Here is a 17,861-nt window from a genome sequence, read left to right on the forward strand (position 1 = left end):
CTTTTATGAAATAATCCCATGAGATATTTTACATCTGAATTGGAGGGGGGGGGCACCTCCTTTAACATCATCAGAAAGGGCAGCACCACCATGAGAATGATACTAGAGTTCAAAGAAGATGCATGGAACAATGATCTGTAAATGGCAGGGAAATACAGATCAGCCGTGATCTAATCAAATGGCCGCACAGGCCCAAGGGACTGGCAGGTCTATTGTTCCTATGTTTTATTAACAGCAAATGTATGCAACCTATCGGGTATGCAAATAATTTTGTCTATTTAATTACATCTGTGGAGAATAACCTCATACGATCTGTTCAAAGAGCAACTGACAGATGTTAATTTCCAAAACAGCAAAGGATCGTCATAGGTACATGTTAATTAGCGAATAGCCACATTTAAGGTAATGTGCAACATAAAATCCAGAGTATGTGCAGTCTAAATCAACAGATGTTTGTTGGTGGTGCATGTAAAATTACACTCGTTAAGTATGATTCTTCCATGAATCCTTGCTCAGAATAACATCATTGTCTCATTCCTTGGGTAAATGAAGATCAGTCCTGGTTATTCACCTCACCCCCCCTTTTTTGAAATCTTGGAATTTCCATGTTTAAAATACTATAAAATAGTATAAAAGATCAGGTATGTGAAACTTCCATGTGTGCTGCTGTAGGCTTGTGAATATTTACATGATTAAAGAATCTGATCAACCAGATCAGTCAACTAAAATAAGGATAAAGAAGAATTGGTTTCATTCTATGATACATTTTATGGACGCTTCTATATTTTATTTTTACAGAAACAAAACTTTAACAAAATATGCCAAAGACAATTCCCATTATTTCAAAGGGATCATCAACAATTGCAACCCAAGTTAAAATATTGCATTTTACCACTATGACAAATAAATTGCACTGTTAACAGCAGGATAGATGCATTGGCCATTAGCTGCACCACAAATGATTCACTGTTATATGTGCTTCAGTGAATTTCAATTAGAAATGCAAGAAAATACAGAGGAAGTTACTACTGGTGAGATCAGCATAAAATATGTTGAAATTTAATGTACATCGCCAATCTTGCTGTTGCATGGCAAATCTGGGCCCTCAGCTTGAAAAGGAACAGTGGGCTTTTCAGAAAGAGGATGAAATGAATTATTTAATTACTGTTATTAAGAAGTGCAGTAAAAAGGGTTCAAACTTCTACCAACAGGCAGCGAGTTATTTTCATTTACATCATTGTTCTTCATTCGTTTGTTTTATTAAACTTTCTGGGTACACAAAGACCATCACATAATCTGGAGATCACCTAAGTATTTTAATGGAGTGATCCAGAGGTAATCAAGCAATACATGACACAGGATGTGGTGTTATTCCATGTAAATTTTGTTTTAGTAACATCTAAGATTAGATGCTAAAAGTATAGCTTCTTCACATCTAGAGATATTTTGCAAATCAATTACTGTCAATTTTGTAGTATTGCTGTAGCTCTACCTTTCCCTATATTCCACACTTGAAGAATCATCTGAAAACTCTGTTTCTGCTGAGCTCTTCCTACTGTTCGACCTCCAAGATGAAGAGACTGGAAGCTCTTCCGAAGACATAGGCCTTGGTCTTTGTCCAATTCCAGAAGGTTGTTGTAGCCCCGCAGCTTGCTCCTCACTGCTAAGGACTCCAATGATTGCTCTGATGGTTGCTTCATCTACCTGAGTCCAGGGTTTTGACGGAGCGCGCATACGTCTCAGGAACAGACTATGCCATTTCTGTCGCAACTGTAAGATAAGACTAGCTGCCTGCAATAAGACAGATTTGTGAAAATCCATTAATAAAGAAGAAACCAAGGCACAAATTAATGAATTTGCACTTTCATAGTTATTTCTTTAATCTTCAGATGATCGAAAAACACTTTACAATGGATTACTTTTGAGAGCAATTACTTATGTATGCATATATGGCAGCTAACAGAAAATGAATCATTGGCTAACTATTTAGTTCTCATGGTCTTGTTGAAGGTGAAATCAGGAAACTTTGTTGAGTAGGAAACTGCAGTAAACCTAGGATTGAGTCACAATTAATTAGAAACCTGATGATTAAAATTCTTGTTTATTCAAAAATGTATTTATTACAATCACTTACTGCAAAATAAAATTATATATTATCTGCGAAAGAGAATTAAAGTCTGTAACAAATATCTAGCTCATGGCTCATTCATATTTTAGTGGTAATGTTTAGTTCTGGAACAATTATTGTTGTCAAGGCAAGGTGATTGTAATTATGGGGCTGGATTCTCCAAAAATGGGGCTGTGTCCACATGCTGGTGTTTCACCCTTGACTTTCCTTAAGAAAGTTCTGAGCGATTCTCCTACGTGCAAGGGGCTGGCAGGGCCCCAGAGTGCTCCTCGCAGCTCTGGCTGCAGATACGAGCCCCGCACTTCCGCTCAGCGAGTCCACGCATGCGCACAGAGGCCACTGCACCGGCGTGCGCGATGGCGGATTCGGACCGCGGAGCATCATCCAAACTGTAAGCCCCCCACCCCCGAGTGTGCGCGCGCCCGCGGATTCCTGCCACCCGATCACTCCCCTAGCCGTCCATAAGGCCATTCCCCCCCCCCCCCCCCTGGGTAATCGATCCCCCCCACCCCGCAGCAGGCACCCGAGGTTCCCGACGGCCGATAAGTGGTTAGAACCACGCCGTCAGGAACTCGGCAAGTATTGCACGGAGTATCGCGGGGGCTCTGTCAATGGCCCCCTAGCCGCGTCGCTTGGATCACGACAATCCGGAGAATCGCTTCAAGCGCCGCTGGTCCCGATTTCTCGTAACAGCCATTCTCTGCACCCGCGATGAATGCAATTTTGGCAGCACGGTGGCGCAGTGAGTAGCACTGCAGTCTCACGGTGCCGAGGTCCCAGTTTCGATCCCGGCTCTGGGTCACTGTCCGTGTGGAGTTTGCACATTCTCCCCGTGTTTGCGTGGGTTTCACCCCCAACAACCCAAAAAGATGTGCAAGGTAGGTAGATTGGACATGCTAAATTGCCCCTTAATTGGAAAATATGAATTGGGTACTCTAAATTTATAAAAAAATTTAAAAATAAATTTTAAAATGTTGGCGCGGGGCTGCGGAGAATCCAGCCCCAGGGTTTTAAAGATTGCCAAAATACCTAAAAGAAATTGGCAGCCCAGAAAGTTATCCATGATTGGTTAATTGAGTCAGAACAGAAGAAGTGGAAAGTGGGGCCATAAAACAGCAGGTGGGCTTACTTAGCTGGAGAACTAGAGATGTGGGCCAGGATTCTCCAAAATCCTGCCTAAGTGTTGACGCCGGCATGAACACTGAAGTCTTTCACGCCGGTGTCAACAGGCCTCTTGGCCCAGCGATTCGGTGGCCCACAGGGGGCCAGCACGGCGCTGGAGTGCTCCACGCAGCTCCGGCGCCTAAACGCGGCCCTGCACTGCCGGCACGGGATCGCGCATGCACGTGGTGGCCGTTTCCCCGCTGGCGCATGCATGTGGTGGCCCTCTCTGTGCCGGTGCCGTGCAACATGGCGTTGCAACACAGTGGGCCCGCGCGGAAGGTAGGGAGATCTCACGTGCCTGCCGATCGCGGGCTTGGCCGTCATGGAGGTCGCCCCTGGAGTTTGATCCCCCCCGCTCACCCCCACCAGGACGGCCACTGCGGCCGCGGGTCCGAGCTCCCGCCGGGTGGTACCATATGTGATCCACGCCGGCAGGACTCGGCCGAAACTCGGCCGGTCGACCACAGAGAATTGCCATGGGTACTGAACCTGCGCCAATTCTCCGGTCACTGGAGAATCGTGTCCCGGCTTGGCGGGAATTTGTCATCGTCAACGGCGATTCTCCGACCCAGCGCGGGCTTGGAGAATCCCGGCCGTGATGTCTACACTTCTTGCAAAGACATGCAGTCTAGGGAGATGGGCTTTTTTGGGAGTTAAAGGTAAATTAACTTCCCACAATGGACCTAGGGATTTGGGTCCTCCCCTCCCAATCAGAGTCACCCCCCCCCAATCAGAGACCACTGCATGAAAGCTGAAGAGCAGTCCAGGCAGTACTGTCCGTCTGTTCACTTATCCGTCTTTAACATCTGCTGCCTCAGAGAAATGTCTTTGAAGCAGCAACTGTTACAAGTGTCAGAAGCTTCCTTGACAGCCAAGTACGCTTGAAAGGGCTTCAAATCGACTGAGAACCTTTGAACTGAAAATCTTCTACTCAATTTCACACAGCCAGACATTTCACCAGCCAATGATTACAGTAAGAAGTCTTACAACACCAGGTTAAAGTCCAACAGGTTTGTTTCAAACACGAGCTTTCGGAGCACGGCTCCTTCTTCAGGTGAATGGAAAGGCTTGTTCCAGAAATGTTTATATAGACACAGTCAGAGATGCCCCGGAATGCGAGCACCTGCAGGCAATCAAATCATCAAAGATGCAGAGAGAGAGGTAACCCCAGGTTAAAGAGGTGTGAATTGTCCCAAGCCAGTTCAGTCGGTAGGCCTCTGCAAGTCCAGGCTTGTTGGTGGGGGCCGACAAGCCTGGACTTGCAGAGGCCTACCGACTGAACTGGCTTGGGACAATTCACACCTCTTTAACCTGGGGTTACCTCTCTCTCTGCATCTTGATGATTTGATTGCCTGCAGGTGCTCGCATTCCGGGGCATCTCTGACTGCGTCTATATAAACATTTCTGGAACAAGCCTTTCCATTCACCTGAAGAAGGAGCCGTGCTCCGAAAGCTCGTGTTTGAAACAAACCTGTTGGACTTTAACCTGGTGTTGTAAGACTTCTTACTGTGCTCACCCCAGTCCAACGCCGGCATCGCCACATCATGGCAGCCAATGATTGGCAGTTTTATTGGTCCAGATAGATGTGCTTGACGGATTGTTTAGTTTATCTTTTCCTTCATGCTTGAATTCATCTCCAATACCCTGCTTTGATGCTAACCAGAATGTTTTTAAACACTCTTGCTAAGATTCAAAACCAGATTCTTCCCTGCTGTTACCAGCCTCCTGAATGATCCTCAGATGGACTGATCTCTCAAACATCTTCTCTACTGAGTCTATTTATGTGTGCCCTATGTTTATTCCATGTATGGAATGATCTGTCTGGACCGTACGCAGAACAATACTTTTCACTGTACCTCGGTACACATGACAATTAAAAAAAATCCAAATCCAGATTGACATCTCCTCACCACATTAAAAACATTTAATTGGTTTCTGCCGTGAAAAAAAGCAAGTGAAATTTGGGGGGGGAAAAACAGACAGAAACACACACACATCGAGCCATACATGCACACACACGGACTGAGACACACACACACTCCTAAGGAGTGTACACTGCATCATATATCAAAGTATCTGAAAACCAAAACATAGATCACAAATCAATTAGAAATCCCAATGAAAATCTCAAAGAGAGCTCTGACAAAAAAAATTTTTTTTTGACTCCTGGACTGCTGGAGCCATCTAGTCTTGAGAGAAATAAATCTCAACAGAAAGCAATTTTTCAAGCAGTTGCTGGAGTATTTCAAATTGAACAAAACAATTTAAATTAAAGATAGGTTGCAAAGAATATGAGATTTGTAATGAAATGCTAAATCTATGTAATCTAAAGTTTTATTTTGAAAAATTACAGTAAATGTGGATTTTGAGATGATACATTTTTCAGTGAATTTGTGAAATCAACATAATATCTTGAAAGGTTATTATAGTAGTTACTGTTGTAGCCATCGAGGGTTTGGTTAAAGGTGAATTGCTGACGTGCCAGTCATTAGTTCAAAATAGAATAAGGACATATCATCAAAAATTACTTACTTCAGGGTCTATTCTAAAATTCAGCCACTCTTCTAGCTTCAAAGTTGCCATCTTAGAAGTGGATTGTCTTCCATTTCACTATCACTACTGTCATGGGGTGACACCATCTACTGTACAACTACAAAACAGATAAAAGACAAATATTCCTTGAGAAACAGCTTGTGCAAATATGTAGTTCTTGTATTTCAGTACGTAGATTTTAGTTTTAGGAATTAAAGTTTAATTGTAGAAAGTGTGCCAAATATAATAGTTCTGCTTTGTTTAGGAAAATGCAAAACCTTGTGCCATTGTTTTATGGTTAAATGAGTTGTCGGACTTCTATTTAAATGTCAACATCCCTCCTTTTGTGAACATGGCCCTCCCCTCTCCAGGCCTGACCCATGGCAGTGCCAACATGGCACCCTGGCAGTGCCAACTGAGCATCCTGGCACTGCCAGGGGACGACCCTGCCCTGTCCCCAATCACCCTTGGGGCTTAATTGGCCTCAGAGACCCCTTCCCCTCCCCCCGAGGTGCCATCACACCTGGTCTGCACTTGTGGAAATTAGTGCGAATCGGCGACCGGTGGAGGCCTCATAGGCGTGCCATTGATTCCCAGGGGCTGGGTGAATGCTTTGTCGGGATATTTAAATGAGTCATGAATATCATTTTCTGGATCAATTCAACCGGGGTCTCTTGTTGCAGCTTCTGCTTCTGGCATGTGTGACTTGTCAGCCGGACTTCCGGTGACAGGGTTGTGGAGAGTTGTCGCACATCAGGTGGCTCTCCTGCATACGACAGCAAAATAGGTACTTTTGGCCAAATTTAGCAAAATCGGACTTAAACATCCCGTCATCCTCAACATTAGCACGGATGACGAAAATGCCAGAAAGTAGCAGCTCAAGAGGCTGCAGGGACACCAGGAATTGCAGCAAAGGACAGAAGCATCGAGAAAGCTAGTCGGCGGACCCAGAAAGCGAAGGGCCCCCGGCCTCCCCTGAGAAAGGAAGACTGGTGACTCGGAAATAAGATCCCCATGCCCCCGGCAGGTGCTGGATGGAAGATATTCCTAACCAAGGAACTAAATGCAATGAAAGACGACATCAAGGCCAAGAAAAAGGCGAGAGTCAAGGTGGTGGTGGCGGAGGCGCTAGCTGCCATGCAGACGTGCTTGACGGCATGGGGAAGAAACTGGAAGCCCAGGGAACATGATACAAGAGCTGGATCAGGCGACCAAAATCATCATGCTGAAGGCAGAGATCGATAGATTTGTGGTGATCCAGGAGAGCCTGAAAGGAAAGTCAAGGACTAGGAGAATCAGTCGAAGAGGCAGAACATTTAAATAGTGGGCCTGCCAGAGGGAATCAAGGGCAGGGTTCCAACTGACTACCTGACCTAAATGCTGGGCAATCTGGCTGGGGGAATCAGCTTCCCCAAAGCACCGGACGTCGACAGGCTCACAGGTCGCTCCGACCAAAGCTTAGGCCCGAGGGCGATAATAGCTAAGCTGCACAAACTTCTGGACTGAGAAAGGATCCTTCGCAGGGCTTGATAGAAGGCGTACAACTGGGAAGGTGCTCCGATTTCCTCCCTCCCGAATGATGTGCTGTTAGGTAATTTGGATATTCTGAATTTTCCCTGTGTACCCGAACAGGCAGCGGAATGTGGCGACTAGGAGCTTTTTACAATGAGTTAATTGCAGTGTTAATGTAAGCCTAGTTGTGACAATAAAGATTATTACATAAAATAAGAGTCTATCAGGACATTGGGGCAGACCTGGCAAAGTGCAGGGCCAAATTTAACCATGCTAAAGCAGCCCTGTACAAGAACACGGCCAGATTCGGGATGTTATTCCTAGCCAGGCTCTGGGCAATGTACTAGGGCAAAGAACATTATTTTACTATCCCGGCAGAGGCGGACGAGTTCGTCCGTAAGAATAGTCTGGACAGGCAGCAAGAGAGGCAGTGGTGAGGAAGGCACGGAGAAAACGAAAGGAAGAAATGGACAATTTTGCACGGGACTGCACTGCCTCGCCTTCATACGAGTAGGGAAACCAGCTCATAGGAAGGAGGGGGCGACGGCGGCAGAGCGCAGGGGAGGTTTAGGAAGAGACAGAAGAGACACTAGCAGAGCAGGCGCAGGAGGGGGTCAAATGGACCCTGGGAGGTGGACCACCACACTAGTGGGAAAGCTAGTGTCAGGAAGTATGAGAGTGTGGAACGCCGCGGTGCATCTCCCATGGGGAGAGAAGTCTTTAGGGGTGGGGGGCAGGGCCATAGACAGAAGAGAGGGGATACAGGGGGAAGGGGGAATCAAACCAATTGGGAAACGAAACAATGAGGGGGAGGGGGAAGGGCTCTAAACTGGCTTCAGCAGGTCGATATCAGAAACATGGAACAAGGTGGCACCACAAGTAACCACTTTGGAGGGTCCCAAAACAAAGGGAAACCCGGAGTGCAGGGGCTCACCCATGTGGCATACACTCGGCCATGTCGGGTGGCCCCTGGACAAAGGGAAACCCGGGAGTGCAGGGGCACATCCACAAGTATGGTTGATCCCGCGGGGGGGGGGGGGGGGGCAAAAATGTCCAATCAGGATAGTCATCTGGGTTGTCAGGGAACTTAACTGCCCAGTGAAAATATCCAGAGTCTTCTCCCATCTGAAAGGCATGAAAGCTGACATAGTCTTCCTCCAAGCGACTCACCTGAGGGAGGAGGACCGACTGCGGGCAAGGAAGGGCTGGGTGGGACAGACTTACCATTCCTGCCATGGGACGAGGGCTAATATGTATTACTAATTAGTAAGAGGGTGGTGTTTACTGTTGTACGTCATGGTCAGCGGTGTCCTGGACGGGGCACCAGTGATCCTGGTTAATCTGCACACTCCCAACTGGGACAACACAATTTATAAAAAAAGACCATGGCGGAAATCGGTGACAAGACACGCACAGACTGAGGGGCAGGGGTGCCGTGGACCCATGGCGGTTCTTGCACCCAGGTGGGAAGGAATTCTCGTTTTTCCCACCAGTTCACAAGGTCTACCCCCACATTGATTTCTTTGTAGTGGGAAATCAGTGCTTCCAGAAATAGTAAGAGCGGAATACTCCATGATTGTAATCACAGACCATGCTCCACATTAAATGGATGTGAGATTGGAGACAGGCCATGCCCAACGCGCCACATGGAGGTTGGACACTACCCTCTTGGCTGACATGTTCTCCTGCCAGAAAATAGCACAGGTCATAGGTTGTTTCCACTGGCGGGTGACAGCAGAACTAGGGGGCATAGCCTCAAAATAAGGGGAAGTAGATTTAGGACTGAGTTTAGGAGGAACTTCTTCACCCAAAGGGTTGTGAATCTATGGAATTCCTTGCCCAGTGAAGCAGTTGAGGCTCCTTCATTACATGTTTTTAAGGTAAAGATAGATAGTTTTTTGAAGAATAAAGGGATTAAGGGTTATGGTGTTCGGGCCGGAAAGTGGAGCTGAGTCCACAAAAGATCAGCCATGATCTAATTGAATGGCGGAGCAGGCTCGAGGGGCCAGATGGCCTACTCCTGCTCCTAGTTCTTATGTTCTTATGAGTACATCACTAACAACCGGAACGGGGAAGTCTCACCTCCCACGTTCTGGAAGGCACTGAAGACTGTGATTAGGGGAGAAATTATCACCTGTAAGACTTGGAGAGACAGGGAAGAGAGGGTGGCTAGGCCCCGACCGTGGAACTTCTGGTGGAGAGGAAAAAGCTACAAATGAACTTTAATCTTCTATCCACCAGGAAAGCAGTGCACCAACTCCACCAGACATCGGGGACCTTTTATGAGCACAAAGACAGGGCTAGCTGCCTGCTGCCTCACCAGCTCAGAAATCAGGAAGCTACGAGGGAAGTAGCCCAGGTAAAGGATAGCAGAGGTAGACTCGTCGCCAAACCAAAAAAGGTCACAAAGCATTCGAGGCCTTCTACCGGGGACTGGACACCTCCGAATCCTCCGACGGGAACTCGGGATGAAACGGTTTGTCAATGAGCTGGGTATTCCAGTCGTGGGGGACGAAGAATGGAGGGGGCTGGAAGCATCTCTAGGTCTGGGAGAGGTCATGAAGAGCATCAACTCCACGCAGACGGGGAAGGTGCCAGGACCCAACGTGTTCCCGGCGGACTTCTACAAAACGTTTGCGATGACACTGGCCCCGCACCTGCGGGAAATATTCGTAGACTCGCTAGCGAGGGGACACCTTGCCTCCAACACTAACACAGGCCACCACATTTCTGATACCCAAAACTTACAAAGACTAACGGAGTGGGGATCATGCAGACCCATTTCATTGCTCAGTGTGGCTGCAAAAATACTCGCAAAAGTCCTGGTTAAGCGGCTGGACAACACCATACCAGAGGTGGTTGCAGAAGACCAGATGGACTTTGTTAAGGGTAAACAGCTAACTGTGAACATCAAGTGCCTGCTGAATGTGATAATGACCCCATCCGGGGAGAGAATACCAGAGGTGATCATCTCCCTGGACACAGAAAAGGCCTCCGAAGGCGTCAAGTGGAAATACCTCATTGAGGTACTAGAGTGGTTCGGACAAGCTCTGAATACATCCAGCTGCACAAAGGCACAAGGCAACGATGCCCGCTTTCCTTGCTCTTGTTCGCCCTGGCAATCAAACTGCCGTTGGTTCCCCTGAGAGAGGCAAGAGGTTGGAAGGGAATCCGGAGAGGGGTCAAAGAGTACAGCGTCTCACTCTGTGCGGGTGACCTGCTCCTCTACAGCTCAGACCCGCAAAGCGGTATGAAAGAAATCATGAAGCTCCTGGGAGAGTTGGGAGCCTTCTCAGGCTACAAATTCAATCTGGCTGACACCCTAGCCTTTGCTTCTCTAATCGCCGCCGGGGAATCTTTCTTGGCTGGTGATCAGCAGCTCAGCAGCACCACCCACAGCTGCAAACTAGCTGGTAGGTCTATCGGAATTTCTCCACTTGGAGAAGGTCACGGTTACCATCCAAGGTTCAGGCGATGGCTTCCACAAAGCATGGAGGCTATTCACCAACTTGTTCCAGGACCTGCTTGAAGCCAATAGAGCAGGGGGAGAAGCACAGGAGCCAACGGACCACAGGGAGCATGTCACCGTTGCTGTGTCAGGTTGTGATGGGCGAAGCAACCACAAAGTAGGGGACCCTCTGGGGTGTATTGCAGAGCTCCATCAGAGCAGTCCAGGCATCGGAGGCGCAGTTTGAGCAGTCCAACGCACCGCTCAATGACAGCACGGGTGGCAACATGGGCCTCATTATTTCAGGTCGCCAACCTCTGTACTGCCGTCATCAGCCAGGTCCTCAGCTGGTACGCCTTATCCCCCAGAGCCAATTGGCCATCCTGGAGTGGTACGCGAAGACACCAGGGATGCCCAAGTGTCCCAGAATGGAGAAGTCATACACACACGTGCATAATCCGGAGAGTGGGCGCACACGAGTTCAACATTCAGGGAGTGGAACCCCTTCCCGTTAATGAAGGGCACTCCCTGATGCCCACAAGGCGATATGTGTGTCATCAATTACCCCCTGGACCTCGGGCATCCTGACAATGGCAGAGAATCCTGCAGCCCGGGTATCCTGGTGGGCTTGGTCCAGCTCAAAGTTGATAAAAGTTTGATGCCCCGGCGTGCAAGGCATCCTTTATCTCGCGAATGCACTTGTAGGCTGTAGCTTGTGAAATGCTGTACAAGTCCCCACTCAAGCTCTGGAATGAACTGGTGGCATAGAGGTTCAGGGCTGCAGCAATATACACGGCTACCTGGTGCTCCTCCACGGGGTGCCCAACCCCTGCGGACGTAGCACAGGTGCTGCACTGTCTCTTTGTTGAGCTTGCAGCACACGCTGTCCTTCATATCCTCGAAAGGCCAACAATGCCTTTAACACCATGGGCCATTGATGCCGTCCTCCTCTGGGTTCCTCCTTGGCCAGATGGGCGGCGGGTCTCCAAGCTGTGCAGCAGCCCCTGTACATGGGATGCCACCTCCAGCCTGTGACGACACTGCTGCCTTCTTCGGCATCTGGCTGCCTGGGCTGCCACCAGGACTGCGAGTGATCCTCCGATGGACCGACACCACCATCCATTTTGGTATCTGTGAGGAATTGGAGAAGGAGACTGACAATCAGTTAGGGCTTCCACCTCGGGACACTCAAATCCCCCAAGCCTCACTCAACCTTGCGTGTCCCGTCTTCTCTCAGAGTGCTTTGCAGCAAGCCAGTAATGCTGGAGAACCGCGCGTTTTACACTCACCCCTGGCCACATCAGGAGCCCCCATACCCCAGCCGGGAATATTAGGGGGGCCTTGATCAGAAGCCTCATCCACACACTGAGTGGTCGATTGTTGATTGCTGCCTCTATGGTGCTTACCCTTCTAGAAGTCAGGCAAACTGTTCAGGTTTTAAAGATTGATTGAAAGGTGATGCAATAAGCATCATCTGATACATGGCGTGTACCCCCACAATAAGCCACTTGAGAATATATTGTTTATTAAACTAGCAACAGCTTTATACAAAAAGACAAAAACAAACTACTTAACAGTCCATACATCACACTAACCAATAGGGAAAAGGAATCGTGCCATATACACAAGCACCTTTCACCACAGAATATCAGTACAAAGATATTCATATAAACATTAAACAGTCAACAATACAATGGGGTCAACACTCAGTCACTCAGGGGTCACGTAACTAATACAGAAAAGTCACACCGACGCACAGCACAACAGAAGAAAGAGCTTCCCCTCCCCAGTGCTGACAGATCATCTTACATCCTCCCTTTTCTTACTCCAAGTCACAGAAGTAAAAGAGGCGGCAGCAAACAAACACATGGCCTCCAGGCAATAAAAAAAAGTCAACAGTGCAATAAAGTCACCAGCAACCTGCAAAAGCATTTCTTCAGCACCTCCATCAAGTTGCTAATTCCAATCAATCTGCCTCTCTCTCACTCCTGCGGCTTCCAGAAGTAGACTCCTCAATAAGGAAAAAGTCACACTGACACAGAGCACACCAGAAGGGAGAAAGAGCTCCCCTTTCCAGGGCTGGCCGTCACCTTACATCCTCTCTTTCCTAACTCCAGACCACAAAAGCAAAGGGGCGGCAGCAAACAAGCACACAGTCTCCAGGCAGCTGCATTCGGATCAATCTACCTCTCTCTCCCCTCCCCCCATAGCCCCCGGTAGACTCTCAACAGTGTAAAGTCACACCAGAAATTCACACCGCAGAAAAGTGAAAGAGAGCCCATTCCCCCATCACCAGTACTGGCAAGTCATCATAGCCAAAAAACCAAAAGAGGTGGCAGAGAACAAGCACACGGCCTTCAGACATTTGAAACTACCAGGAGCAATCAGCAAATACAATCTGCAGCACCACTTGATAATATTTTGTTTATCAAACGGTCAACAGTAACTAAGATTTGGAAATCAACTAAGTCACATTCCACATATCACACTAACCATCAAAACACAAGGAAACCTTTTTTCCCATTCTGTCCGTAAAATTTTTTAAAAGCAGCCGAAGCCGGGGGGGGGGGGGGGGCAACGGGGATGGGGAGGAACCGTAGACGGATCCAGAGGGCAACAAAATGCACATAGGGTCAGCTAAACGAAGGACAAAATAAACCTCTCTGTATTTCATTTTCATTTAATAAAGGAAATTAGCACGGGTGAGAAAAATGTGATGTGTATATATACAACTGTTTATAAATATGAGAAATGCCAATAAAAAGATTTTAAAAACACCACAAGGAAAAACTCCGTTCCATATGGCTATCGATACAAAGCTTTGTAAGATCATTTTCACAAAAACAAAACTACACGGCACCACCCCTTGTAGGTTCCTCAACAGAAACGGGAGGATAGAAACATAGAAAATAGAAGGAGGAGGCCGTTTGGCCCTTTGAGCCTGTTCCGCCATTCATTCAATACCCTGATCCTGCCTTTCCCCCATTCTTCCTTGATCACTTTAGCCCCAAGAGTTATATCTAATTCCTTCTTGAAATTACACAATGTTTTGGCCTCAACTACTTTCTGTGGTGGCGAATTCCACAGATTCACCACTGGGTGATGAATCTGGGTGAAGAAATTTCTCCTCACCTCAATCCTAAAAGGTGTACCCCTTATCCTCAAACTGTGACCCCTAGTTCTGGCATCCCCCACCATTGGAAACATTCTTTCTGAATCTACCCTGCCTAACCCTGTACGAATTTCATGTTTTTATGCCAACTCGTCAAATGCCAACGAATATAGTCCGAACCAATTAAGTCTATAGTTCCCTGTTTTCTCTCTATCTTCCTTTTTGAATACCGTGCTTACATTTGCAACCCTCCAATCTGGAGGAACCATTATAGAGTGCAAAGGATTTTGGAAAATGACCACCAATGGATCTATTTCTAGGGCCACTTTCTTAAGTTGTCTGGGATAAAGACAATCAAGCCGTGAATATTTGTCAGTCTTTAATCGCATTAATTTCCCCAAACCATTTATTTAATAATATTAATTTCCTTCAGCTCCTCACTAAAACTTGCATTTCTCAGAACTTCCAGTACATTATTCATATCTTCCTTTGATAAGACAGAAGCAAAGTACAAATTTAGTCCCTCAGCCATTTCTTTGTGCCCTGTTGTAAATTCCCCCATTTCTGACTGTAAGGGGCCTACAATAGTTTTTATTAATCTTTTTTACATACCTATAGAAACTTTTACAATCAGTTTTTATGTTCCCCGCTAGCTTTCTTTCAAATTGTATTTTCACCTTCTTAATCAATCCCTTTGATTCAGCCTTTCCCGAATTTTAAACTGTTCCCAATCCTGAGGTCTCCTGATTTTTCAGGATAATTTGTATGCCTCTTCTTTGAATCTAATACTATCTCCAAATTTCCCTTGTAAGCCAAGGTTTGGCCACAGCTCCCTTTCTACTCTTGTGCCAAATAGGAATAAAGAATTTTTGGAGTTCCTTGAATGCCTGCCAGTGCCTGTCCGCTGCCCTTCCTTTCAGTAATGTCCCCAGTCCGTCACAACCAACTCATCCCTCACAGCAACATAGTTACCTTTATTGAGGTTCAGGACTGTGGTCTCAGAATCAGCTACCTCAGCCACCTTGATAAAGAATTGTACCATATTATGGTCACTCATCCCCAAGGATTCTCTCAACTAGATTGCCAACTAATCCCTTAGCATTACAAAACACCCAGTCCAAGATGGGCTGTTCCCTTGTTGGCTCCTCAACATACTGGTCCAGAACACCATCCCGTATACACTCCAGAAATTCCTCCTCTATTGTACTGCGACTAATTTAACTCCCCCAATCTATATGCAGATTAAAGTCATCCATAATCACAGATGTTCCTTCATCACATGCATCTCTGATTTCCTGTCCAATGCTATTCCCAACATTACCTACATACTCTGAGAAGATTATTAGGTCATGGCGATTTGTCAGCCTTCAATCACATTAATTAAGGATAAGCCTGAGAACATGTTATCAAGTTCAGAACTTTGTTGTAGAAATTATCAGTCCATCAATATTTCATTTGTTCCACATATCAGTGCTATTCTCCGCAGCTGTGCAGGCCCTCTCACACGGTCCAATCTCACCGGAACCAAATCCTGGCATCCACATATTCCACTGGCGCTCAAGGTACAGTTAAACATCATTGACTTCCAGCGTGTTTGACCTTTGATGACATGCCAGTGACATACAGCATTCACCACACCAGCAGCAAAAGCATGAGCAATCTGCAAAAGCATTTCTTCAGCGGCGTCATCAGGTGGCTGACGTGGACCAATGTCATGCACCAGGTCCCGCAACATCTTCTTGCTTCAAATCGGATTGTCTTCTGGACTCACACGTTCCCCCCCGTGTTCCAGGACCCAGGTATTTTAGAAGAAATTGTCCTTCTTTACAGCTACAGAAAGGGAAGTAAACAGCAACAACAGCCTGCAGGTATTTGCAAGTCACCCCCAAGAGCAACAAGCAAACAAACTCTCAGCTACAGCAGCCTCAAAGCATTTGCAAGTCACCGATAGGAGCAAAAAGCAAACACAACCTGCAGTTGTGAAGTGCTCTCAACTAACAAGGCCAATTCCTTATCAGCAATGGCCTACAGCTATTGCTGAAGGCAGCATGATGGCACAGTGGGTAGCACAGTTACTTCACAGCTCCAGGGTCTCATGTTTGATATCCGGCTTGGGTCACTGTGCGGAGTTTGCACGTTCTCCCCGTGTCTGCTTCGGTTTCCTCCGGATGCTTCGGTTTCCTCCCACAATCCAAAGATGTGCAGGTTAGGTGGATTGTCCATGCTAAATTTCCCTTAGTGTCCAAAAAGGGTAGGTGGGGTTGCTGGATTATAGGGATTGGGTGAAGGCATGGGCTTAAGTGGGGTGCACTTTCCAAGGGTCAGTGCAGACGCGATGGGTCGAATTAGCCTCCCTCTGTAACGTAAATGATATGATTCTATGATTCAGCTGTGAAACAGTCAAAGAGTTAATGTGACCGTCAGCACACAACCAAAGACAGGGTTCTGTCCTGGAAGTATTTAGTAGAACAGGCAGGCAGCTGTTGTCGTTGCCAGTTATGGGTCTCCACAATATTTAAAGATGGTCTGAAGGCCTCACAGGCAAAAAGCCAGTCACAACCACCCACCACAACCCCAAAAGCCCCGAGGCAACCCTCGAACTGGAACGCTTCAGCCTCCCGACCAAGTCTAACCCCGAGGGGTCCCCGAGCACTGGGACAGAGGCTCCAGTGCCCTTGAGCTGCATGCCCAAAAATGGAAATGGCTACTCACCTCATCAGTTCCCCTCAGCAGCCACTGCGCCAGCTTCAGAATTTTAAAGAGTAATAAATAACACCGGCGTGATTTCTCGCTGGGGAGCCGGTTAATTCCTGGGAGGCCATTACATTCAACTTAAATCTCGCTAATGAGATGGAAATCAATGCAAATTGGGCTTAATAATATGCTCGCCATATTTAGGCCAGGTCCAGAACTCGCCATCGGGAGCAGCCCAGCAAACTGGCACGAAACTCGATTTTGGTATTTCCCTCTATTTAATCGACACACCCAGATCTGCGCCGGACACAATGTGATGGTTAATTCGCACCAAATATCTCAATTTTCTCCATGTCAATGTCACAATTCAGTAACACATCTATTAGCTTTGGTGGCGACACGATTGAATGCTTTTGTCAACAAAAACATACCAGTTTATTAAGAAATAATTTTGACTCACTGTATGTGTTACCTCGAGGAGAAGAGGGCTCTTGCAATGCACTGCTTGATAGTCTAGCTGGACCACCAAACAATGCCACAGAGATTGGTGTTACAGCAGAACAACAGCGTATATTGGCAATTCGGTGCGCTCTTGTCATTTCATCATAAATAAGCCAGTCAGTAGGCAGTGCTTGAACAGCCACAGCTTGCCCATTTGCTGGGGGAATCTAATACAAAATTAAAATTGTACATTAAATATTAATACACACCATCACAAAGAATAACTCAGCTATATAAAAAGTGAAATACTACAGATGTTTGAATGGAGTGGCAAAACAGTTACTTTTCACTTAAATCGTACTTAACGTTTTTATAAAGTTCCAAGTTTATCAGATGCTGAAAAGGATCCCACATAATCTCCGATGGCAGAAAGCACAATCCCTACCTTCTTATACTGTGGTTGGCTGAGAACGGAGGTAGGGTGAAATCTGACTTTCTTTTCTTTAGACCCAGTCAACATTAAATTCTCTCGGTCAACGTGAATAAGATTTGGGTACATGCCGGCAACTAATGCAGCTTTCACCACAGCCCAATTCTCAGAGTTTGTGTTCACATCTCGAATGTCACCTCCCCCTCGTGCCCTCACAAAACCTGAGGCAATTTTAAACAAAGGGAAACATTGAGGCTACAAAACATTCAAGTCAAACTGGTCTTCAAACATTCACACAAATGAAAATAAATCAAATACAAAATGACAGATAAAATTTGCTACAACTGTATTTGTGTTTAAAGCTAATCAGCTCTTATGAAATACTCAAAGGTCTTGTTC

General features: G+C 46.6%; 1 protein-coding gene across 1 annotated transcript in view; it reads right to left on the reverse strand.

The window, feature by feature from the left end:
- The window catches only part of LOC119970452 (3'-5' RNA helicase YTHDC2), a 173,096-nt gene that overhangs the window by 43,149 nt on the left and 112,086 nt on the right, over nucleotides 1-17,861 (reverse strand). Inside the window, 6 exon segments of the mRNA XM_038805078.1 lie at nucleotides 1,493-1,791; nucleotides 5,826-5,890; nucleotides 5,893-5,923; nucleotides 5,925-5,935; nucleotides 17,064-17,259; nucleotides 17,478-17,683. Coding sequence (XP_038661006.1) covers nucleotides 1,493-1,791; nucleotides 5,826-5,890; nucleotides 5,893-5,923; nucleotides 5,925-5,935; nucleotides 17,064-17,259; nucleotides 17,478-17,683 — 808 coding nt within the window.

This window comes from Scyliorhinus canicula, chromosome 8 (genome assembly GCF_902713615.1).
Source record: "Scyliorhinus canicula chromosome 8, sScyCan1.1, whole genome shotgun sequence".
Taxonomy (NCBI): domain Eukaryota; kingdom Metazoa; phylum Chordata; class Chondrichthyes; order Carcharhiniformes; family Scyliorhinidae; genus Scyliorhinus; species Scyliorhinus canicula.